Here is a 26,211-nt window from a genome sequence, read left to right on the forward strand (position 1 = left end):
CTAGAGACATTAGGCGAAAGTGTGGCACTCGCTCAATCCCTCAATCCGACCATGATTTTAATTGCAGGAGATTTTAACGCCGGTAACAATTATCTACACAAAAGCCATCAAAATCACAGCGAAATCACTTCATTCGAAAGACAGCTAGAAGGCATGGCGTCCTCTCTGAATCTTTTACAATTAATAGACCAGCCAACTAGGCCAAACGCTAGCACTGCAAATTTAAGAGATTTAATTTTTATATCTGACAGAGACCAGGTGGTCGACCATGGTGTGGCTTCCCCATTCTCCCAGATTGACCATTTTCCGGTATACGTAACAGTGAAAATAACAAAACCAATTACAGAGAGCACTACAAAGACGGTACGAGATTTCCACCTACTCGACGCAGATATGCTCACAAACGAACTTTTACAAACTGACTGGGATAATATTATTAATCAAAACACTGACCAGGCCACCGTGGATTTTACACATGCAATTTTGAGCGCAGCAGACAAAGCAATACCGACTAGAATAATACGCACTAGACCAAATAGCAAGCCATGGTACAACAATGAACTAAAACGGGAAGCCCGAAAACGAGACAGACTATTCAGAAAGGCGCTCAAACTACAGACAGACGAGTGCTGGGCTAGATGGAGACGGCAGAGAAACGTAGCTACTGAACTAAATAAAAAATTAAAAGAAGCGTATAGGATAAATCAAGTACAGCAACTTTTATCTACGAAAAACAATCCGCACAAATACCATAATATTTTAAGGCAAATGACCGGAAGATCCAAAACGCACGTATTACCACCACTCATCAAACCAGACGGTGAGACAACAACTGATGATAACGATAAAGCCAATTTACTTTGTAATTACTTTGCTAATCAGTCAATATTAGAGACCAGTGACAAACAAATACCAGTTTTAACGCCAGAATCCCCGGTTCCGACCTTAAATACAATAACTATTACGGAGAGAGAAGTACTTAATCTTTTAAACTCACTTGACGTAAACAAATCATGTGGTCCCGATAATCTCCCACCAAAAATTTTAAAACTAGTAGCACTTTTAATAGTGACACCACTAACTAAACTTTTTAATCAATCGATAAATCAAGGTCATTTTCCGTCAATTTGGAAAGAAGCAAAGGTTCACGCTATTTTTAAGAGAAAAGGCTCAGCATCAGATCCATCAAACTATCGACCCATCAGTCTTTTACCCTGCATTTCTAAAATCTTTGAAAAAATCATTTTTAACCGCATTTACAGTCACATAACCGAAAATAATCTTCTTACCGACAAACAAAGCGGCTACAGGCCACATCATAGTACTCACCTTCAACTTGTTTACCTCACACACAAACTGTACAGCGCACTCGATACTGGCAACGATTTTACAACAATATTTTTAGATATAAGTAAATATTTTGACAAAATTTGGCACGCAGGTCTTTTATATAAATGCAAGACACTATTCGGAATTACAGGTACACTTCATGCATGGCTTAAGTCTTATTTAGCTGACCGAAGTATCCGAGTGTGTGTTAATGACAATTTTTCTCAGCCCCGTCTTATTAATACCGGATGCCCGCAAGGTAGCGTCCTGGGTCCATTACTTGCCCTCATTTACCTTAATGACCTCGCTGACATCACTCATAACGAATCTCTATTTTACGCAGATGACACATCACTATACGCATCATACTCACGAAACCCCTCACAGCTCATTGCGCTTCCCGGGCAGCGACCCGTAGCCGACTCAAACCGAGACGAAGTTTTTAAATCCTTACAAACTGACCTTAATATAATTTCTAACTTTGGCACAGATTGGCTCATCAGTTTTAGTGCGGCTAAAACCAAACAGGTAATTTTTAGTCACGTGACGTCTTCTCACTCACCATCGTTGTCATTCGATGACAGTTGCATACCTCTGTCAAGTAGTCACACTCACCTCGGTCTTACACTATCGACGGATCTGAGATTTCACAACCACATCAATATCATAATTAAAAAGGTTAATACTGCGCTAAGTCCCCTATATCCAATCGCTAAATATTTACCACGTGACATCCTAAACCAGATATACAGCACCTATATACTTCCAATATTTGACTACAGTGACATTGTATACGACGGACTAATAACGACCAAAGACAAACTACGACTAGAACGACTACACGCAAGGGCAGCACGTCTAGTGACGGGTGCGTTATTTAACACATCTCATAACAAGCTCCTTTTAGACCTAGGCTGGGACACCTTAGAAACACGACGAAAAAAACACCGACTGATATTTTACAACAAGCTGATAAATCATTTCGCTGACTTGCCGCAATACATAAGGGACATACTACCACAAACCAGACAAGACAACACGGGTCGTGCTCTTCGCAATGCCACCAATCTCACACTCCCAAACAACAGAACATCACTTTTTAAACAATCTTTTATTCCTAAGACGACCAGAGATTGGAACATTTTACCAGAATCCATCAGAACCGATCCCAGCCTCAAATCCTTCCAACGAGCGATAGAGACCAGACTTTGTGCAGGGACCGTCCCACCATATAATAATACTGGATCAAAGTTTGGAAACATTCAGCATGCAAGACTTAGGTTGAACGCAACTGTCCTAAAAGCTCATCTCTACCAAATCCAAAAATCTTCTTCTCCCTGCTGTGAGTGTGGGAGCCCAAAAGAGACTGTAGCACATTTCGTTCTAAATTGTCCCCGTTTCCAAGTGCTACGCTCTGAACTTTTCGGACAAGTTTCAATAATTATACCCATATTTAACAACTGTAACAGCGTATCTAAACTTAACTTATTGCTGTATGGTAGAGGCCTCAACAAAAACGATCAGATCAAAGTAGCGAAATTATTCCAAAATTATATTATCAAAACTAAAAGATTTCAGAACCAATAGCATCCAGCGGCGGACGGCGGGCCGGACGGTTCGTCGTGTCGCCTGGGGGTAGCAACTTTAATTTCAACCAGCGAGCGGTGGGTGTGGCGCGGCTTGGCGGTGGTCAAACAGACTTGTTTTCATATTATGTTGTGTTTTTTATGTAATACTCATGTTTATTTTATACTGATTGATTAAGAGAGGTGCTTTAATTTAAGAATTTTTATTCTTTTGCACCAATCTTATAATATTTTTGTGTATGTTTTGCTCATTTGTAATGTTGAAAATAAATGTGTATGTGTATGTATGTATGTATGTAGCAGCGGAGGCGGGCTCATGCCCCAATTATGACAGCAGCAGCAGCCGAGTTCTGACGTCCAGTCATTCCGTGTGACGGAGTCGTGTCGTCAGGCGAGGTCAGGGTCGGGGCCGGACCCAGCCCAGTTAGTGGCGCCCACACCCCACTGCACTGGGCAGGGAGGCGATCAGTACGGCCGTCTCACAGCCACTGAGCAGCGCAGCATCACCCGTGGAGCTGGGGATAATGAGCTGCATGGCTGCTTTCGGCATCAACGACAGAATGCAGGTAATGTGGTTGGGGGGCTGAGCTGATCTGGCTACGAACGGCCGAACGCTGGCAATGGATGCATGAGCTCGCCAGGATATTATTCGTATGGTTATAACTTTTTTTCAGCACCATTCGGTCACATTTCGGCCTTTCATGTTGTAACTGAAGGCACATGAACCTCCAGGGTCGCGAGCCTAGTGAACAGTGACAGTTTCCTCGGGACAATATATTCTCGGTTAGTGTCGAAACAGACTATACGAGTATGCTTCATTTGCCTATGCAATTTACCGTCGCAATTTAAAGTGACTGTTGAAACTGGGGCCCTTGGTGTCGCTCCCCTCCGCTTACATACATAGAGGCAGATGCCGCATTTGACAGACTATGACACTAATATTCGAGCTTTAAGACAAATATTTTAAATAAATATGTCCGTAATTTTGTCACACGAAACAAAAGGGCAACGGAAAAGTTACTGGCCCTATATAGGGATGGCCCTATACATGAAATAGAGGGATATTGTAGGGATTACTAAATAGTGATGAACTAAACTCAGAGGGGCTGTTTGGGATCGGGGCCGGTGTCAGAGCACCTTATATATCTGAGGCTAATTCAGAGGTTATCTGTGACATCAATCATCCACATCAGTTGACCTCACAACACCCACATCATCTGTGACGTCCCATCGCTCACCTGCCCTGCTGCGCCGCTATCCGGTGACGGTGGGCGCCACATCGGGCGGTGTGTGCGCCGGTCCACTGGTCCACACTGGTCCGTTGGTCCCCCGCTCCACTGGTCCACTGGTCCACCGCCACACTGGTCCACTGGTCCACCGTCAGCTCAGTCCACCGTGTCACTGCGGCGGCGCGGTGCGGGTGTGGGGCGTGCCACCAGCACAGGGAGGGGTCCGTACACGTCATGCCTGAGGGCACGCTCCCCAGCCGGCCAGCCGGTCAGCCGGGTCTCGGCTGACTGCGGACCAAGCCGAGAGCGGCGGACCGGGGCCTAGTTCATATAGAGCCCTTTTGCTGCTAAGAGACACTTATTGGAAAGGGAAACCCGTTAGAAGGGTTCACCCTTACACACCGGCGCCAATGTTACCAAAAGTGTCCCTTTGAAAAGTGGCACTTTGGAAAAGTGACACTTGCCGACTGGCTTTTCTATATGAGCTGGGCCCAGCCCTCCCGGACCGTGGACCACAGTCCGGTCTGATATGGTTCGGACATCGGGGAGAGACCACGTTCACAGAGACCCTGTTCAGTCCGATACACCATACACAGAGGGACTGTGGTCAACCAGTACATTACGTAACTTCACATAGACTTTGTGCGCCCCAATATCAAGCCGTAACAGCTGCTAAATATATGTTACGGGTCATATGCTAACTTGGGCAGTATGCAAACTACCCGGGCAGTATGCATACTACCCAACAGCCCGGGCAGTATGCATACCGCCCGGGTAGTATGCATACTACCCGACCCATTGGGCAGTATGCATACCGCCCAAAAGCTTGGGCAGTTTGCATACTGCCCGCTTTCCGACTTAAAGTTGTGTAATCCATGTCCACATTAAGAATATAAATGGCTCTCTAGATAACAAAAGCTCGACCGAGAAGAATTTTTGTCTTCAAACTTGATTGATCGATCGTAGGATGGAATGAGGATTGGAATAAAGTGTTGAAATTACTTTTTCCCAAATCCATTGTTGAATAACCAGTGGCCAACAAGTCATTGTCATTGTGAAGCGTGAACTGAGTAAAATGAAACAACGACGACAAAATTTGACGTCATCAATTTTGAACAGTTCTTTTTTCGCTATAACTTTACCAAAAAAGAGGAAACAATCTCAAATTTGGTATGTGGATAGAAGGCGGTAGGGACTATCACATATTTTCCGTTTTTTCGAAATTCAAAAAAAAACTTTTTGGATGTTTTGCCTATTATATTTAAAAAAATACTTTTTTGATTTGGGGGGCTCAAATCTAAAAATCTAAAAAATCCGAAATAGCAGTTTTGTAGCCCTCTAATTCGACACCTTTTATACCTACATTTTCTGTATATATAAAGCTGTAGGCCTGACAGCTCTTCCCGCGAAACCTTTTTTGGGTCGAAAATGGCAGAAATGACGTCACTCCGACGTCATTAGCGGCCAACCTATCGTAACCTTTGGAAAAAATTTGGTCACAATGTGTAATAGCTACGATCCCGGGAGGGTACTGAAAGTTTGGTGGCAATCGGCGTAGCGGAGTTCTGGAGATATATCGAAAAAAACTAAGGGGGGACAAAAAATGCCCCCCTCCACCACCCGGAAGGTTAAAACGTTTGTCATTCACATATATACGCAAGTTATTGCATTAACAAGCCTCACGAAGTGTAGTCAACATACTGCCCGAGTAAACATCTTGCCCGTGAGAAGAAAGGTGGGTGGTATGCATACTACCCGGGAGGTATGCATACTGCCCGGACGGTATGCATACTGCCCAAGGGGTCGGGTAGTATGCATACTACCCGGGCGGTATGCATACTGCCCGGGCTGTTGGGTAGTATGCATACTGCCCGGGCAGTTTGCATACTGCCCAAGTTAGCATATGACCCGTAACATATATATGTGGAGTAGAGTGAATTAAATTATACACTCTGGTTGAATTATCCAAGTTCGTGTTGTGTGTTGACGTGACCGTTGACGCCAAATCCTTGTTTGTCAAACTAGCATGCCTTGTTTACCACATCTCGAAGCGATTGCATCATTGTCACTTGCTACATTTCCGTGACCGCGTGTTTTGGTGTTATCTGAGCAAATAAAGACATTTTAACGTTCTCGTAAAGGCATAACTTTCCGAATCCATAAGAATATAGGTGTAAGCTGCAATTATCTTTTCACGAGACCTTAACATTAGCAACGAAGGCTCTGTCTTTGCATTGGTACTCACGCAGCGTGTCACGCTGCCTATTTGTTTTTCTGTCGTTTATATTGGAAAAATAGACCACCGTACATATTTATTTTCGCTCACGTTGTAAATAGCGCAGCCTTATAAGGCTGCGCTATTTACAACTATAGTCAAAACTAAAGTCAAATATAGTCAACTATAGTCAACTAGTCTTTGACTATAGCCAAAGACGTACCCACCAGACAGGTAGACCTCTGCGTGTTGTTTGATACCAGCGCAGCTGTGTGCCCCGATCCAGCAGGAATCACTTTACGTACCTTTTCTTAGACTCCTTTTTTAGGTACGCTGGGTACCTTCGGTCTCATTTGACCATCATACAGAGCCGCAAGGATGACAGGAATTAGGGAGAGACATTGGTCTGGGCGGTCACCCTGGTGCGCCGCCGGGGCTGAACCCGTCTCAAGGGTCAGCAGGTCGCCCAGCCTCACAAAGGATCACCCCACCGCATGTGCGCCTGCTCCTGGGATAGAGCTACTCACGTCGGATGTGACCGTATGGGCCAGAGAGCAGGGTTTTTGAGTGTTGAGGAGGCGGATTTGTGCGTACTGAGAGTAGATCAGAGGCATCAGAGAGAAAAAAAATGTGTGGCCATCAGCGCAGCCTGATCACGCGAGGCCCCCATGTGCTACCAGCGACATCTATGCAGTATGTAGTTAGATGGCCCTCAGCGTAAGCGCAGCAGCGCCGTCGGAGCACCGTCAGAAAACCCCGGGCCCTCAGTGTGCTACTAGCGACATCTATGGGGTATCCAATTCCAGCCGGCCCTCAGCGTAACAACGCCGTCTGCTTACGAGAGCGAAACAGCCGGCCTTTAGTAAGCTACTGTGAAATAACTGGAAGTATTCACCTGCCAAAAATCATTCAACTGTGTCCATTATAGGCGATAATCTAATTTTATCCAGTTTCATACTGACCACCCGTTACCACGGTGCGGTGTCCGATGACTCGATGACCATTGACCATGGTAGGTAAAGACGGTCCTGTATGCAATGGTGCCAGTCAAATGTTAAAACCTGCATGTAAACAGGACGCCCAAAGCCATAGATAACATGATTCATGTCATCTATGCTAAAGCAAATTGCACAGCTAATGTTTCCGTAAATATTGCATTGCAACATCGCAACATTCTAGCGCTCTAAAGATAAACCGTTGATCTAAGGTCAGATCTGACAAATGCTTGGGAGCTACTTGTAAAAGAGCCCTGGAATATCTTCTCGCGACGCTGTAGCTCTACAATCTACGTATTGCAGCCTATGAGATATGAAAGAATTTATTAGATAGGCAAAAGGGGAATCTCGACTTCTGACGATCTCTGGTCATCTGACCTTTTGCCTGACGTTTTAACCACAATTTATGCACTCATTCTTGGTGATTTTGACGCTGTTTCGGAAGCCGTTTACCGTTTGACTATGTACGTGACCTATAAATTGGAGCTCAACAACAGACGACGGTCGAAACATCCTTTCGCCATTCTTATTTACTTACTTATTATATGACTGTATCCCTTATTCACTGTATGACTCACTTTGACTTTGATCCTGTTTGATCAAATTTTTGGCTTTGATTTTGATCAAGTTTTGATCCTGTTTCATCTTATGTGCCTACCGATCTGCACTCTGCAGGTATACTTTTGGTTCTGTAAGACCGATATGGCGGGGAACTCATCTGCTTTCTCCCTTAGAAGCACGCGACTCTTTAAACCTTGGTTTTTAAATGATATAAGCAGCTACAGGCACATTGGAATGGTGGAAACAATAGCATACATAGTAAATCGAACTTGAAATGGACACTTACTTCGGCCCTAGGCACAGGCCACATTCCTTATAAATATATCCATGCTGATCTTATCTGAGAACTGACTCGGAAAGTGTGTAATGTATTTTAGAAAATGATGACATTTATACATTACGACCAGAGCATGCATTGACTTTCACAGCGCAAAGTTGATGTTGATTTCTCATATGCAGCCGATTGCAGTTCTTCCACCAACATTACGCATCATGGCATAATAATGATAGAGAATCGTTTATTGAAGGATAACATCATTATCGATTGATATGAAATGTGGGATTGATTAGACGTCCCAAGACCTGTAAATATTGGATCTGCAGCAGATGCGCTAGCCTCGACATGAAAGAGTTTAGGGTAAACTCAGTTGAGGCTTCAATGATATATCAAAAATCATAAAGATGTAACAGGCGACACAGAGCGAAAGACCTTGAGCGATTAACTACATGATTCAGTGCACTTTTTCCTTAGCACAACACCGAATTGAATTAACTATATAACATCAAGACATCGAAAAGAGGGTGCTAGCCGCACTACATCACAACAACGAAGAGATATTGAATGCCTACTACTTGGTTACCTGGGCTGCCCAGTTACTCATATTCATAAATAAATCAAGGTTGATATGTTCTGAAGTGCTCCAACGGAAAAAAATGTTATGAATGCACACAGCGAAATAGCTTAAGTACATAAGCATACAAGTATGTATTACGTGAATCACAGACCTCTTTATATAATGTACAGGGTGGGGCAGCATAATCGGGAATAAATATCAAACGGGATTATTTGGTCATGAATCTAAAAATATAGCTCCAAGCACTATTTTAGCAACATCCTATCAATCGGTCACCTTTTACCTATCCCTCATCCTATTTGACCGCCCTCGGCGTCGATGACCTTCTCAAGTCGGGTCCAAAAGCACGCGCATGCACGTGCAACCTCCTGCTTGTCCATGATCGCCCATCAGCTTCGTACCTTGCACTGAAGACTGTTTTTACTGATGATAAGTTGTTCATTAAACTTCTACCAAAAAACGCTCCATGTAAAGAATTTGGTCGGATTTAAATCGGCGGAGTTGAAGGACCAGAAGTTTTTGGTTCATCTCAGGTGGAGGTGCCCTACACAATAACATGTCGTCCTCACTGCAGTACCAGCCCGGACAGAGTCCTCGTAAGACGTGATTTGGACCGTCAGTGATCCTCTCTTCCGACGGCTCCACGTGAGTCTGCCAGAGTGCGGTTGTATTTACCAGAGGTGCTCATTTTATCCGGGCTCGATGAAGTAGGGTGCACCACGTGCACCTCCCTTGAAGACCACCCATAGGTCCATCACCCCAACAGGATGTTTACTTTGCATGACCGCTGGAATATTCTCGATACAATCCCCTATATGGCATGCCATTCTTTTTTATCGTATTCCAGTCGGTGATAAGATTTTTTGTCGCTGAAGTTTTGAACATTGTTTCTTTTTAATATGCTCAAGTGCTTCTTCCTTATATTCAAGTGAGTCATCTTGTATGTCCTCTGCTAAGAGTTATTTTACGACGATTACGTTAACCTGTTGTCCTAAGTATCCCCACACAATCCTTATCGTCCGTGATAACACGTTGACCTGCCCAGCAACCTTTACGTGGAATTGCAGGGTTTTAAACAAAATGTTCTTGTTTTACTTGTTTAACATTAGTGTCTATGGGCGCGCGCAAAGCACTTGGAGCACCGTCGAACTATTTTGCTGCTCTTTTCCAGGAAGTTGCATGCTCATGGATGTAGTCATGTCAGATGATGCACAACTTTTGGGCGTTTCATTGCCATAATATAATTTATAAAAATAATGCCATGCCTACTCATGATCAGAGCCCAAAAAGCATTCCCGATTATGCCGCCCCACCCTGTACGTGACTGTATGCAACCGGCACCGTGCAATAAATCAAAGTTGTTTAAAGATCACTTTACATAATAATGTGACTGAAACAAGTAACAGCTGCACTTTTGTTAAAAAATACAAATTATGATGATCGACTCCAAAGGAACATCTAGTAAAATAAAATCACTGGCATCGACATCCATCAGTAACTAGTTGTCCACTGTACGCATCAAGCCACATTCTGGGGCTGCATAGCATCGGGGAATAGCATGCGCGAGATGTTGGCCTTCTTGTGCTGCTGAGAGATGGGCGCCCCTCCTCCGGGTCGGCCCCAGAACTTCGAGAAACTCTCCAGATGCTGCACTGTCTCCTGCCAGTACTGTTCGCGGGCCCGCTGCGAAAGAGAGGGAGAGAGAGAGAGAGAGAGAGAGAGAGAGAGAGAGAGAGAGAGAGAGAGAGAGAGAGAGAGAGAGAGAGAGAGAGAGAGAGAGAGGGAGAGGGAGAGGGAGAGAGAGAGAGAGAGAGAGGGAGAGAGAGATGGAGGGAGAGAGAGAGATAGAGAGGGGGAAGAGAGAGAGGGGAAGAGAGGTTAGAGAAATACATAACTATGACACTATTTAGATTGTAGATAAAAGTACGGCAGTCGGTAGGAACTTTGTTATTCCTACAGAAACAAGCCACACCTAGAGACGCAGTCTATTTAAATTCAATCATTAGATAGAAATCATGCTTGGAATTCCAAATACTATTATTAAATGTGCGCCAACCATAATTAGCCAGGATTTTTTGCCAATTGAGTCAAGTATGCCAGTGATGCAGTGTCCATCAGCGTGACAAAATGTCCCAGTCTCGCCCCGGGATTATCTAGGACTGGCATGTGCGTGTGACCCCGAACTGCCAGAAAAGGGTATATACCACACGATCCTGACACAATTCCCTGACATACACACACGGTCCTGACACCATTCCCTGTCAATCCCGGCGGCGCGGCGATGCTCCGACCGGCGCCGAGCGGCGTATGTCGTGTTGGTCGTCCCGATTACCCGGTTACCCAGTGTCAGGTGGCACTGGAGCATCGATCAAACGTGCGGTGCCGAGCCGAGCTGGCCCCGTGGAACAGAACGGACCGTCCCACCCGGGGGACGCGCCGGTCGTGACCCCCTGTCCTTCCCCGAACCCGCCGGGGGGCTGAACACGTCATCAACCCGGTCAGACGCGCCACGAAGACCCGCCAAAGGGATTTCTATTCAGCGGTGGCCACAAAAGGGCTTTGATGTTGGTTTAATTGATATCGTCACAACCAAAGGCAGCCCTTCGGGCGTTTCCAGACCATCCTCGTGGCTCGTTCTCCCTTCTGCCTGCTGTTTCTCTTTCTATCTTTCTTGGTTTGCAAGTTTTTTTTTTCTAGTCTCTGGTTACTCACACTTTCAGCTTGACCTGGTTTACCCTCCATGCTTCTCCTAAAATGTCACTACCTGTTTCACCATTTGAGTTGCCGTTTGTTCTGAGTGTGCATCTGTTTCTCCCGCTGTTTCTCCTGGATCTGGCAGATGAAGTGACTCTGATCCACCTGTTTCTCCTGCTGTTTCTCCTGGATCTGCAGTTCTTACTGGCGGTGGCAGTAGTAGTGACTCTGACCCAGCTGTTTCTCCTGCTGTTTTTCCTGGATCTGGCGGTGGATGAAGTGACTCTAACCCACCTGTTTCTCCTGCTGTTTCTCCTGGATCTGGCGTTGGCAGTGACTCTAACCCACCTGTTTCTCCTGCTGTTTCTCCTGGATCTGCAGCTCCAGCTGACGGCGGTAGTGGCTCTGCTCCAGCGGCGGGTAGGTGATGCGTCCCTCCCTGTGTCGCGTCACGTCCGTATGGGGCAGCGGGTTGTACAGCAGCTCCGTGTCTGGCTGACGACGAGGTCGACCCGTGGCCAGCTGCTTCATCAGCGGGTACACAGAGATGCCCGACTGGGGGCAGACAGGGTGGGGAGGTGCGGAGGCGACGGTAGGGCATGGTGCTCGACAAGTGTTAAATTGCAGGCAGCTGCCGGACATTCGACATAAAATGTACACATTTTCGTGGCTAATGAAGATCGACGAAATAAAGTTATCGAGTGGATGAATGATGGTCATCTTATTGATGATTATTCCCTATTGACGACCGTTTTTGCAAATTTCAGGCCTATAACGACGAACAAATTTTTAGCATTTCTATCGTAATTGTCAAACGTGAAATAAATATTCCAAAAGCGACAAATCAACTGGAAACCTGCGACACATGCGACATTTCCGATAACATTTAAAAGAATGCACAACAATTGTACCCAAATGCGGCTTAGCCATGTAGACAAAAAAACATATCCCAGCATAAACCTAAACAAAACAATCATAATGACCGGTCAAAGCGGCGTTACCTCGTCCAGTCTGAACTGTCTCTCCTCCCTCGCGGCCCGCTTCCTCTCTGCCAGGATCTGCTTCAGGGCCTCTCGGTAGTGTTCAATCTCCTTCTTACGTCGACGCTGGTCGGCCGAGGTCGCCCAGCCCTGTACGGAGACGGAGGATCATCGTGAGGTCACTGAAACTTGCAGTTCTAAGGGAATGGTTAAAAAGTATGCAAAGTTTAGTATGCAAAAACATGCACAAATATACCATAAAGTATGCAATGTAGTACGTAAAGTATCAAGTATAGTAAGATAAGGCGACACCTAACTCCATCGCTTTTACGTCAGCCGTGGAAACTTTATGAAGGGAGTGGGTGAGGGGTTGCATATCCTGATGAGGACTAATATTAAAAAATTACGACGATATTGCTTGTGTGAGGCTGACCACCAGTCCTCAGCCGTGCTGCGCCATTCTGTAACCATATATTCCCAGAAATAGACGGGTGGCGTATCAGGTCTGCTACACGAGATTTAGGGTCAAAGTTAAAGTGCTGTTGCTGGTCGTCCGTTCAAGGTCATGTCCAAACACTTTAACACTCGGCCATCGGTGTCGGCGTTTCGACGATCGGCGTCACGAGACCACTCTAAAATGGCGGCTGGTCGAACCACATGCTGAGGCCTGTTTCACTAACAAATAAAACTTGTATTTACAAAGAAAAAGCTTGAGTTTACAAGAAATAATTACCAACATTTGAGATTTGGATTTCACGAAACCTTTGAATATGAATTTTGAGTTTAAAATTTGCAAACTTTTTTACAAGAAAAAGTTTGCAAGAAAACATGGGAATCGCAAACTTTCTGTTTCACGAAGACCAGAAACTTGAAAGAAAACATCGTAATTACAAATCTGAAATTCCAGTGGTCCTGACGTTCGGAATTTTGATACTTTTTGTGCAATAATGCAAAACAGTCATATATTTAGAACAACTATGCTTTGTTGAGTCGTTTCATGCTCAATTTTTACTTAGCACGCACCCTAAGATGCAAAATAATCGGTATTAAAATATCGTCAAATTTTGTCATTCGCGCGCCATAATTGCATTCAACAGTCTTCTGCTGTCAAATGTTTTGCGTGTTATTTTCTTACAATAATAGGACAATGTGAATTATCATTTATATCTTTTTCCAACAGCATCATTAAATATAATTTAATTAGGCAGCTTTTGACATGAATACTAGACAATATTTGATACAAAGAAGCAATATCTTTAACATGCTATAGTTCTTGATTAAAAACATTTTTACTGATTTTTACTGTTTACAAGTTTATTTGCAAACATTTTCTTATCGGAGGTGCCACTGGCGATGAAGCTTAGTGAAATCGGTTTTTACGTAGTTGGTAAAAATACTTATGAATTGTAAACTACAAACACTTGTAAATACAAGTTTTTAGTGAAACAGGCCTCAGATGTAATCATATTCAACACGATTCCTACAAATAAAACACTGGTGAAACGGGTGATTCAAGGTACGGGTCTCGCGGGTTTTAACGGTATAGTTTTTGCACTTAGAAAATTTAGTGTACTTCAGGCTATATCATCGTCGTCTTCAGCTTTTAAGTGTTGAAGATGCGATCGACTTGTTGGTTCACAAGCCGGCCACGATCGTGTAAAATGGCTTCATCGTAGATCGATTAGTTTCTGAGATATAACCGGAAATGTAAAAGTGCAAAACCTACCGCTTAATCTCGCGAGAGCCGTACATACCCCGCTCAGCATTCGAAATTATTAGATAAATAATTTTAATCGTTTTCTTTGCTTAAAATGAACAATGATCCAATCTTATTAGGGAGAGCTTTCTTTGAACGGAAAAAAAATGCTCAAAAAGAATTCCGAAAAGTTTTTAGGTAAAAAATGTAGTGTACCCCTCAGGGGTGTCGTTTTCCGAAAATGATTGGTAGGGCCCAAAGGCGGCGGCCGGGCATATGTGACGGGGATTACAAGGTAGGGTACCCCCAAATCTGTCTTTTTCATCGGATTTCGGCCACTTATTTTTTCGCCTTGGTCATTGACACGACAAACCAAAATCTAAAAAAAAAAATGCGAAGTCTGAGTCCTCACCGAGCCCCATGCACAAAACGTGCACTGTGCAGTTATACAGGCAATAGTGTCGGAGGGATATACGTCATTCTGAAAGAGGCCCACGCCGCCGGCTGTGCTGAAAGGGGCCAGGAACGGCTTTGATGGCCCGCCCCAAGCCGAATGAAAAAGACGGCTGCGGGGCCAGGAACGGCTTTGAAGACCCACGCCAATTGCAGGATTCGACAACTAACGAGGTCTCGAGACACCACGATAGTTGGAAAGACCTGCTTGCCAAATTAAAAGGATGACAGTACGAGCCGGCGTTCAGCAAGTTACATGCCCGACCATGAAGAAGCAGAGATACAGCATCGACTTATTAGAACAAAAAGTTCATTTATTCAAATAACCACCGTTAAGACGAACACATTTCGCGCAGCGCTTCGGGAGAGCCCTCAAGGTCTCCATAATCAAATGGGGTTTGGACCCATCCCACGTCCAAGTCGGCTGCTTTCGTCTCCCTGCAGTCAGCGAAGTTGCCACTGCTAATTTCCTTATGTTGGGGAAGAGGTGGCAACCAGAGAGTGCAGGGTGCGGAGAATAAAGAAGAAGCGCCAACAACTCAAAGCCACGTTTCATCGCTTCACTGATCGTCACCCCGCGCATGTACGCAGGACGCAGGGGCGTGATCGTGGATCAGGTGCACACTTTATGTCAGCTTTCCTATAGCCTCTCCTCGATGTATGATGTATATCAAATGGACGCACATCATCAATTGTGCGAATGTGCGCCCCTGTTTTAGAAAGTTGACAAGCAGAGCCCCGCAGGCATCCCAAAATGCAACCACTATTGCCTTGCCGACTAACTTCAACTCGTAGGGGAAGTTGGGGGAACGCCGAAGACTTTTTTTCTGACGCCCGTAGCACGCAAGGTATACAACATAAGCTATTCTTGTTGGCGTCATTCGAGAGGCCAGTCTTTTGCCTTTCAAACATACCAGGCGCATTTGATGAATTCGCATACCCTTAAGCGCACAAACTAAAAATATCAAAGAAGTGACTTTTTCGGCGTTGCCCCGGACTGCGGGGAAAGCCGAAAATGGGAGAAATGATCTACGGGGAATGCCGACATTGATGTTTTGCCATTTTATCTCAAACTTTATCCAGAATTGATCAAAGCTGACACGCGTTTTAAGAGCTTGAGGACGCGGTGCACACTGGAAGTTATAATTGTGTGATATAATAAGAACATGCCAGGTAAATCATTCCTTATAGGTAACAGGCCGTTGTGTCGGTTGAAAGTGTAATTTGTGTGACTAAAAATACGCGTTGCTATTCTACAGCAGTAAAGTCCACGTAGCGTGCTTTTAACACGTGCGTAATCGCACGTTTTCGGCATTACCCCAGCCTGCCATACTTTCATTTGCAGGCCCATAACTTTTCAACGTGCTGTATAAATTTCAAATAGGCAGCACACTTATGCAAAGACATGCTAAATATTACTTGACGGAATTGGCCAGACTAACGGTAGCATAATGAGTAAGAAATGCAGCTTCAAAGGCGCATGTAGTACAAGGGAAACGTACCTTGAAAACGCTCTTGGCGCCCTCACAGTCGAAGTATTCCGAATGACGACTCGTAACAAACATGCGATAATTGTAGTCACTTAAGCTTCAGAGCATCACTGACAGGTGGCATCCATGTCTTACGGTTTTCGAAATATCTCGAATTTCGGCTTTGCCCCAACTCCGGCATTGCCCCAACTTCCCCTAACACTCATTTGGTGGCCTTTACTCGGTGTGCTTCCATTTGCGCAACTCGGCACGGTGTCCTTTAGTGTCAACGTGTGACACCCACAATTCCTTTACGGTAACAAGTTGTTCTATGACATCTTCTAGATCTTCGATAAAGGGGCCAAAAACTCCGCGCTAAGCCTCCTTTCGAGCTAGCCTTTTCTTTGCAGAGTCAGCAAACGGGGGAAACATCTTGCAGAGATCTTAAACATACTAAGACGCTGATGAATTGCTTTGAGGAACCCGATAGACACCTCCGCTTCTACACTGCGTGCTTCTACATAGACAAGAGCATTTGTCATTTTCAACAAAAAGTGCTCATTTTCATATTTCCTTGAGTCATAGATAACATGATAGATTCCAGTGGCGTAGCCAAGGGGGGGGGGGACAGGGGGCACGTGCCCCTCCTATCGGGTCAAGGGGGACCTTCGGGTCCCTGCGGCGCCAATCGGCCGCTGAGGGTCCACGCTGGTCATATTTCGCCTCAAAGGGACCCCACAGGGCTCGCCAGAGTATCTCATGGACCCCTAAGTGGCGTATTAAGATCTCCGTAAGTGCCCCACGCCGGCTTCTTAGAGCCCTTGTCACCAGTTAGGGCCTTAAGAGGCCGCCAAGAGGCCCTCACCAGCCTGCCCTTCACGATCTCTGAGAATCTCTTGCTGGCTTCTGCCTTCTGAGGGCCCATCGGTGGCCTCTGAGGGCCCTTACTGGCCTATTATGAGCCGGCTCTACGAGCCGCATGCCCGCCTGTGATGGTCAACACCAATTCTCTTAGGGCCCCAATAACTGTGAGGATCCTCACCGGCGCCTCTGATAGCTCACGCCGGCGTTTCTGAGGCCCCTTCTCCCCCAATTCTGAGGGTCTTCATCAGAGGCTCCTAAGGCTCTACACCAGCGACTCTGACGGCTCCACTGAGTCCACACTGGTGACTCGGAGGGTCCCAATGGCTTCTGAGAATACTATTCCGGTCTAAAGGGACCCCTCGGCGCTCCTGAAGGCACCACCGACCTCTCGAGGTCCCCTTGTCGGCCTATGAAGGGCCCACACCAGCACTCAGCAGCTTAAGGGTCCCACGCATATCTGTGATGGCCATAAACCAGTGTATCTGAGGGCCCCGAAACGGCGCTTAAGAGGGCCCTCACCGGCGACTGTGCAGGTCCCACTCCGGCGCCTCTGAAAGCCCCACGCATGTGCATCTGACGGACACCCTCCGGTGACTTTGGCGTGGCCCACACCGGCAATTCTGAGGATCCCACCGGAGTCTGAGAGTACCGTGCCTTTCTCTAAGGACCCCACTGAACTTCTGAAGGTGCTGCCGGCCTCTGAGGACCCCTTGCCGTTCCCTAAGAACCCCCTGCCGGCTTGCGAAGGGTTCTCGTCAGCAGCTCCTACGGCCCACAGGCTACACACATCTGTGACGACTGTACATATATGCTTATTTTCTTATCGGTTTATTTTGATTTTTTACCAACTGATAAGTGACAAAAGATTGGTAGGGTTCAGCGAACATTGGTAGGGCCCAAATAAACATTGGTAGGGCTCGGGCCCTACCAGGCCTAGGCATACAAAACGACGCCCCTGGTACCCCTGCAACGTGACAGACTTGCAATAAACATGCAAACTACCTATGCATTTTTGATGAGGTGTCGACTGTCGAGGGCATAGACCACTTGATTGAAAAATATGATTTGATTTTATGATTCAATCGACTCCCGTCACCCACTCTGTGTTCGTTCCTCGTTCGATCAGTGGGGGCGAGTGCACTGCGTGCCTCTCTCGACTTTGTTCCGGTTCCGGCGCCGGTCTGAGGCCCTCGGACACGCGAGCTTCCGGAGCAGACGGTCGGGTCGGCGTCTGTCGGTGTTTTTCAGACCCTCCCGAGCTGGCGCCGCCGGCCTCTGAGGTCCCCCGGCGGTGCCTGGTCAGTTCAGGCCACCCGCCGGCGGCTCCAATCGAGCGCCGATGAGCGTCTCGACCGACGGACGGTCACGCACGCAGCTGCACGTGGTTGGAGCCACGGAGGTTATCGGCCGTGGCTGGGACCCCGGACGGACGATGAAGACGGCGTGTTGTGTAGGTTACGACGCAGCGGCCGCTGACATCAAACGTAGGCTTTTGATGATGGAATCTCGATTTACATAGAACAGGATAATAAATATGTCAAAGCTGCCAGTTGCAAGTGATAAGCAAATTGATATCTTAACTATAATATCATATTTCATTAAGCGTTTTGTTTCAATATAACTATGAATGTACATAGTATCATTCAGTATCATACATTGTTGGGTCGTCATGCTCTACAAAATATATCACAAATAAATATCCAGTGGTTTCTTGGGCTCAAAGATAAAGCGTGAGGGTTGATCAAAGCAACGGTGCGGAAACGTGACTGAAATTCGGGGAAAATTGGTCGCTTATAGATTGCAATTCGATTTTTGCAGTCGCAGCTCTGAACTCATTAATTTGTAATTAATCAGCCACACAATCACAGAGAAAATGGACAGCACTGGCGAATAAGAGTCAATCAAATCGCTCACCATTTTCTCAAAGAAGTCCTGTCCCTGAAGTCGGTTCTCCCTCCATGGCCGCCCACCGGGTCCGGCCTTTCCGAAGTCATCCAAGACGCTGCCGGAGGGCTCTGAAATGAACAGGGGTAGACAGAAGACAATAGAGGGCTCACTAAAAAAGAAGTTGGGTGATATCGCAATAATCAAGGCCGAGCACGTATCCAGTGGTAACTTGAATCTGTAAAATGCTGGATCAGCATGGTGAATGGTGATCGGTGAATGACATCATGATTATTCATTCGATATTCCTACAAATGTTGAGTGGTCAAAACATGAAATTCAACTGCAAACTGTGATCGATAAGTGCTCAACCTCCGTCCCCAAAACGCGTAGCTGAAGTTGCCTTGCCGGTTAGGCTACCCGGACGGCACCGCAGTATTGCGGCACAGCCTAACTAACCTCCGCGTTCAGCTGGCAGGATTCGCCACAGCATCTCCATACTAAGGTGCCTGCTTTTAAGTTTTCATTTGTGGTTGGTACGTTTAGAAGGCTCTTACAAACGTCAAACTCCTACTTGCGAATTGATTGCATGAACAATTAGAGCTGATCATTTTTTCAATTGTCTGGTTTTATGCCGAGGCCAAAATCACTCTTCCCCACATACTGATTCAGATTGATAACTATTTATCTGGAAATTTATCAAACACATCTGTTTAAAATAAAAGCACAGGTTTGCCAATAAAAAATAAAAGCCATTTCAACAAGGATACATTTTAAGATAATCAATCAAAAAAAGCAAAATAAATTTCCTTTATGTCACATTCCTTAATTTGATCGAACAAAAAGTTATTATAGCCTATATCACTGTACTACTGTTATCTGTGCCTATAGGTAATAAACTAAGCTAGACCGAATCAGGAGGATAGTTCACTTACCACCATGCACCGCCGCTGGCGTTGGCTGCTCCATGCCGCTTGTCGGACCTCCGGGGGGCCTCCGATGACCCGACCGCTGACCCGCCGTCTGCCCCTGAGCCGGACTGCCGACTGAGCCGCCTCAGGGCCCGCACTGGCTGTCACGGCACCCTCCCCCACCAGACGGGGGGCGGGGAGGGGGGGGGGCAGACACGCCAGGCGGTAGGTATACCGTCATTCGTCAGTTCCGACGAGACGGGGGGGAGGGGGGTGGAGTGAGGAGAGACGAACTGGGACAAGAAAAAGAGAGACGAAACGTCTTTTTCAAGGGTGTGTAAATATTAGAACTTAATTAACTCATATTATTCGAACAGCGAACATAGCGTAACTCATACGTATTGTTACAAGATCAACCCGCTCTGAGTAGGGGTGTTTAAGCACCCCCCTTCACCCCCCCCCCCACACACACACAGCATACCACCCTGCAGTTTTTGCAGATATATCAGGAGTTTCCCGGCTTTGTCATTGCAAAAGAACACAAAGCTTCACAGCTCCTCAGTGTATTCCAGCTTTCTGTGCATTTTTAACCCAATTATTTATTGAAAACAAGAGTTCTACCAAAAAAAGCTAAATTTGATTCATACGGGATCTTGCATAATTTACTTGTGATTCCACTGTTTCCGTTAGAAGTCAGTGTAAATCAAGTTGTTTGATTCGGTTTACGGTCAGTTGACTGCTTGTATGGCTGCGCCTTTTATCATTCCCAAGTATACGAAAATAAAGGTTTCCCATTCTTCTCTGTAGCGTTCGAAGTGTGTCTCCTGGCTTGTGGTCACCGTAGGAGAACGGTTCTCTGTAAAAGATGACAAAGAATCATATTTTCTATTTGTCAAAAACGAAGCCTCCGAATGAGTCCCAACATTGGTTTAAAGTAGGTAAGTGAAAAGGGCTGTTTTAAATAAAGTAATGCTAAATAAACTGATATTGATGCCTTCATCTTCTTATAATTGGACCTGTAGCATATTTTGAGTGTTAAAAAAATGATGCAAGTGATTTAGGCGAAGGGCTTTGAGACGTGGGATTCCTTATTTCACATAGCACGTGAATGGGCTATTACTTATAACGCTTTTTGCGCTGCGTGCAAGCTGTGCATCGCTGTGTATGAAGTTGTTCTGGGCGTTCTGGGATAAAAGGCTCCAAGTTGATTGATATACATCAATTATTCCACAATTTCTGAGCAAGAAATAACTATTTTCTACATATAATTCGTTGTATTAACATTAATTGATAAAGTAGCTCAAACGCGTAAGCACGACGATAGACATTCGACAATGGAAAAAGGCGAAGGAGGAAAAGAACGTAAGGTAGAGAGGAACTTTTTGCTACCCAAGAACTTTCACGAGAAGGTAATGGAACTGGGCGGCAAGGTCTTACAGGAAGATAAGTTTCTGGACACGTATTACGATACAAGTGACTTCAAGCTAACCCTAGCAAACTATTGGTTACGATCAAGATCAGATGTCTTTGAGCTCAAGTACCCAACGGGTGGAGCAGATAGCGACTACGCTAGCCAATATCAAGAGACAAAAGATGAGGAAACGATCATCAAACAGCTCTGTCATCTTCTAGATCTGAAGAAAGACAAAAATCCAAAGGTCAAGGAGCTAGCAACGCAAGATTTGGAGACCTTTGCATCCATTGAAACTATGCGGAAAGTGTACGAGCTCGATGGATGCAAGATATCCGTTGATATCGCGGATTTCGGTCTAGACTTGGGAGTCATATCTGTCCCCCAGGATAAGGATGAAACAATAATTCAAGCCACAGGCAAGATAAACGATCTAGCGAAGAAATTGGGCTGCACGTCTTTCGCTGATCTGGACATGAACAGCCTGGTGCAGGACAGTCTTCCACAGCTTTCGCTGCATGATTCACTCCTAGACGAGGCTACTGGGGGAGATGCTTCAGTTGATGACACGCCAAAGGAAGGTAAAAGCGTGGACGCTCATGAGTGACGTCATTTCAGCAGACGCGGATGAGAAGACATTAGCATCTACAACACTGTGTAGGACGTTTGCAGTTTGTAGCTGTTTTGACAATAGCCATATCGACAGCTTCACTGGTGAATGAGACAAGAAGAGGTCGTCTTCTAAAGATGCAGCTACTTATTGCTAAGATTTAGCAGAGCTTTGTCAATTCTCGAAAGTGTGTCGTGAGTGGAATCACATGCTTGATCAAATATATGTGTCAGTGTCAATAAAATATATGCATTGCAGCAAGTACCAACATTGTTCTGAGTTCTTACGCTAAAAATATATAATTCTTATGCCAAACATGTACGCATCATCTAGGTTAAAAGAAATCATATTGTTGAATGCCAGATACTTACATTACGAGGTTGAATCCCGAGACCCACGGATAAGTTTGTTTGAGTCTCATTAACATTGGCAGTGTTTACTCTGTCTCTATTTCGTCGCATGTTGCGTATTCGTCTCGAAAATCCTGCATGGGTAAAGACATATCGTCTGTCATGACACCACGTTACCACGAAAACGTTTTAATACCATAGGAGAAAAACAATATATATTGGTAGGTACTCATGCTCTTGCATATTGAGTGAAATTACAGTTGAGTCGAAAATGTCAAATTCCTTTTCTAGTTCCAGGTTCTCATAAATCTATGGATAGTTGACTATTCTTTTTTCTATAACAAATACATTCTTTTATTTATATGTTATTCGCTCCATACCAGTTTCGGTGAAGATGTCGGTTGAATTTCTGACAATCGTTCGGTCGTTGTCGTCTCGTTGGATGTCAGTGAGGGTGCGTCGATTGTCGGCCGATAGTTGTAACGTGGATCCGGTATCGTCTGTAGGTAAATAGGGCGGCTGCTCATCATACAGATCACTGAACACTTGTAAGATTAATATCATATTTCTTTGTAGATTATTTCAGCATTTCAAACTATAAATTAAGATGTCTGATTTCGCAGCTTGAAAGAAAATAGTCAAAGAATAAACGGCGTGTCAATAACGGAAATGAATATAGTGTCCCTTGAATAATATATTGAGCAGCCTTTTCACCTCCATCAGTAGGTACTGGGAAGTCCACTTAACCCCAAAATCTTGGTTTTGGCACATTGCATGACCCGTCATGTGCCAAGTCATAGATCGTTATCTATGGTCAAGTTTATTCGAGGTCAGATGAGGTCACTAGAAGTTCACTGTGACCTAAACGTCTTCCAAACAAAGTCATTTGAAAAGATAAAGTTTCCAAATGGTGTAAATTTAAGCCGAATTTTTGCGACTGACCCTAAGTGTGAGGTTACCCATGGCAATTCAACATCGGGTACCATTGGGTTCCTCTCGTGGACAGACACGCTCCTTTTCCGATAAGCTCTTAAGTGTCTAAAAACGTTGTTCAAAATGAGGACGAAAACCGACTCATTGATTTTGAGTAACTATCATCGAAGTCCGAGCCCGTGTCGCCGCTCAGTACCCACCGAAGCTGAGTCGGATCTCGACTCCGCGCGCCCTCGACTCCGAGTTGGTGGTGAGGACGCGGCTGCCCAGACTGCGGCGCTGCAGGCGGCTGGTCAGGTTGGCCGCGGTGCCGGGCGGCCCGTCCTCCGTCACCTGCGTCACGTTACGCTCCAGCTCCGTCACGTTGGTGACGCGCCGCTGTCGCTCAGCCTGCGTCACGTTGTTGGTCAGCGTGACGTCAATAACGGGATCTGTGCGGAGACGAGGGACGCAAGTTACTATGACGCAACAGCAAAACAATATCTTAAGAATTTATCGTCGCTAATGCCGTTTAGTACCTACCTTTGACTTAAAGTTTTAGACAACATACAATACGATTTATGCGAAAGAACGAAGCAACAGGTGTAGTCTCTCTTTGAAGTATCGCGTCTCGAAAGTATCGCTATCGCTCCCTGTTTGAGGGCGCCTGGCTTTTGAAGGTCGGCCGCCTTGCTGACCCATAATACCGTGAAAACGGTACGGAAACGGCCAGACGGCCAGTCTAAAAAGTCAGGGTCCTCAAAACAGGGAGCTGAAGTGATACTTTCAAGAGACTATACATTACCTATAGGCTATACAGGTATGTAACTGTAAGTATGTATTTGCGCGTCCATCTTACCTCGTCTACGATTGGCAAACTCTCTTCTAAAGAGTGCATTTGCACTTCCAGTTCTGTTCAGCGTCAAATTGAGCGGTGCTCTGCCTAGGGAAAGGAAATCATTGTCAAATGGTCGATATCTGATCTTGCAAAGGGTTTCCCACGTCTATTTTAACGAAGCACATGCCTCTAAAAGCTGTTCTAAAAATTGCCGATTGACAATTATTTCAAAGGACCAATCGATTATTCGAAAAGTAAGCCGAGGACACAAATTGGTAACGGGGAATCTCTGACCTCAAAACGACAGTCTAATCCCCGTCACCGTTCGATGTCTCTCGGACGACGAAGATTCTACGCCGTCCGGCCAATCCCGTTCAAGGTCGGCAGGGGCTTGGCTGCGGTTATGAAACGGGATTGGACGGACGACGTAGAATCTTCGTCGTCAGAGAGACATCGAACGCGGGGTAAGCACTGATTTTGCTCAAGCAGCAGTGCTATGACTGAGCTACGTTCCCGGTAAGCCATTTGACGGACGCAGACCAACCATGTCGCCGACTGGCGGCGCTCACGGGAGTCAGAGAAGAGCAGGTCACCGAAGGAGGGCGCCACCGCCGCGCTGCGCAGTCCCTGCTCCAGCTGTCGACTGTTGACGTTGAACGTTCCGCGGGGACGGCGAAACAGCTGCTCGTCTGCGCGTGTCTGAGGAAGGGTCTGCCGCAGCGAGCGGCCGGCGTTGCTCAAGCCTGCCGACCGCGGGTCAGACAGCAGCGGCCGCCGGGTCGGGGACGCTCTCAAACCGAGAGAAGATGTGAGCGGAGCTGATGTAAGTCGAGTTTTCGTCAGGGGAGGTGACGAAGAGGCAGGTGGCAGCGAGGTAGCTGGTGTTCGAGTGACTGATGTTGGCACTGCTGAGGGTACTAAAGGCTCAGTGATTGACGTGGCTGACGGCATCGCTGAAGCTGCTACGGCTGCTGATCCTGGAGTCGTGGGAGGTGCTGCTACAGGAGTGGGAGATGCTGGTGCAGGGGTGGGAGGCTCTGGTATTGGGGTGAGAGGTGTTGGCATAACAGTTGGAGGCGTTGGTACAGGATCAGGAGGTGCTGCCGCCGGGGTAGGAAGTGCAGCAACGCTGGCGAGCAGCAGCCACAACGGCACCATCACCAATTCCAGCGGAATCGGCAGCTTCATCGCGATGCGCACGGACCCCACGATGATAAGGTGGTCATTGGGACAGTCGCGGAGGTCTGGATCAGCTAAAAAGACGATGTAATTTACCAGAGTAGATAGCTGAGGCTCTTTCACCCTCAGACCGTCAGATCTTCAGCAAAACCAGCTGATATCACAGCGACTAGATCTGAATCATCAACACTATCACGAGCGACGAATGACAGCAACGCGACGCCGACTTAGTGTCTGCTGTGACATAGACAGCACCGGACGACGGTTACACTTGATTCCGTGCAGTACTTCTTAACAGCTCTATCACACCTTTTGAAGCTAATTCACAAACACTGCACACTGTGCACAGCTTCACACTAATTCACAGCCTTCCTTGCACTCCCCGCGATCTCACTCGGCTCAGCCGCACCGTTCGCTGCCCGCAGCTCCGCGCGCGCGCTGGCGCGCGTCCGCTTGACAGCCGCCCACGTGGCCCTCCTGACATCCATTGCCGCACCGGTTGCAGCGCGTGGGGGTGGATGACGGACGGGCGCGCTGACGGCGGGGTGACGGCCGGTCAACGAAGGACGTCACCGGGTGTCAGACTATCGTGGTGGACCGATGATCTGGGCCTGTTTCACGGCACGACGCTACAGCGCGATACGCCACGCTACGGTATTGGTGCGGCGTTTGAGCCGAATTCGCCTCAACGTTCCACTGTTGCGAGCGTCCGGGTTTGTTGATGTTTCCGTGGAAACCCAATACACCGATAAGCGTACCGCGCTGTAGTGTCGTGCCGTGGAATGGGCCCTGGGTACGGGCGAGCAACCACGCCGAGCTGGGCCGTCCACTCCGGGAGAGATCCAAGCGGTCAGTACGGACCGGACCCGGACGCGAGTTTACGATACCCGAAATTCTAGGTTCTGCTTGGTGTCTTTTGTCGATGAATGACGCTTAGAGAATGAAGTCACTCGCGTACTTGGCCGGACCAATGGCGCACCGCAGGCGCGTAAAGCCGATCCAAGGGTTTTCGATTTTAATTGTGCGGATTCCGAGGCATGATCGCGAAACGCTCGCGAATTCGGAAGCACCAGTCGGGGAATTGGAAACGAATTCTATGAGCAGTTGCTGATCAGCGTTCTACATAGTGTGCCTATCCTAACAAATATTGAAACATAACGCCCTCCCTTTCAACGCTCAGCACCAATACAC

The 26,211-nt window shown here is 46.5% G+C and overlaps 2 protein-coding genes across 5 annotated transcripts; both read right to left on the bottom strand.

Moving 5' to 3' along the window:
- Window positions 1–10,053: 10,053 nt before the first annotated feature.
- LOC122390270 lies at window positions 10,054–19,940 on the bottom strand. Its single transcript, XM_043383019.1, has 5 exons — window positions 19,745–19,940; window positions 18,840–18,940; window positions 12,465–12,593; window positions 11,812–12,018; window positions 10,054–10,452 (listed from the first exon to the last, which is right to left on the bottom strand). The coding sequence occupies exons 1-5, from the start codon at window positions 19,776–19,778 to the stop codon at window positions 10,288–10,290; spliced, it is 636 nt and encodes a 211-aa protein (XP_043238954.1). The 5' UTR covers window positions 19,779–19,940; the 3' UTR covers window positions 10,054–10,287.
- A 331-nt stretch (window positions 19,941–20,271) lies between these two features.
- LOC122390271 (uncharacterized protein DKFZp434B061-like) lies at window positions 20,272–25,509 on the bottom strand. 4 transcript variants are annotated; one of them, XR_006258119.1, is made up of 6 exons: window positions 24,411–25,504; window positions 23,863–23,942; window positions 23,225–23,455; window positions 22,472–22,591; window positions 22,113–22,225; window positions 20,272–20,576 (listed from the first exon to the last, which is right to left on the bottom strand). XR_006258119.1 is itself a non-coding variant. In XM_043383021.1 (6 exons), the coding sequence occupies exons 1-6, from the start codon at window positions 25,027–25,029 to the stop codon at window positions 20,556–20,558; spliced, it is 1,188 nt and encodes a 395-aa protein (XP_043238956.1). In that variant the 5' UTR covers window positions 25,030–25,509; the 3' UTR covers window positions 20,272–20,555. The 4 variants fall into 4 exon arrangements, 2 of the variants coding, with proteins under 2 accessions (XP_043238956.1, XP_043238955.1); XR_006258118.1 differs by lacking the exon at window positions 24,411–25,504 and adding an exon at window positions 24,314–24,344 and having other exon boundaries at window positions 23,863–23,946; XM_043383021.1 differs by having other exon boundaries at window positions 23,863–23,946; window positions 24,411–25,509.
- Window positions 25,510–26,211: the final 702 nt, after the last annotated feature.

This window comes from Amphibalanus amphitrite, unplaced genomic scaffold (assembly GCF_019059575.1).
Source record: "Amphibalanus amphitrite isolate SeventyFive unplaced genomic scaffold, NRLGWU_Aamphi_draft 000388F_arrow, whole genome shotgun sequence".
NCBI lineage: Eukaryota > Metazoa > Arthropoda > Thecostraca > Balanomorpha > Balanidae > Amphibalanus > Amphibalanus amphitrite.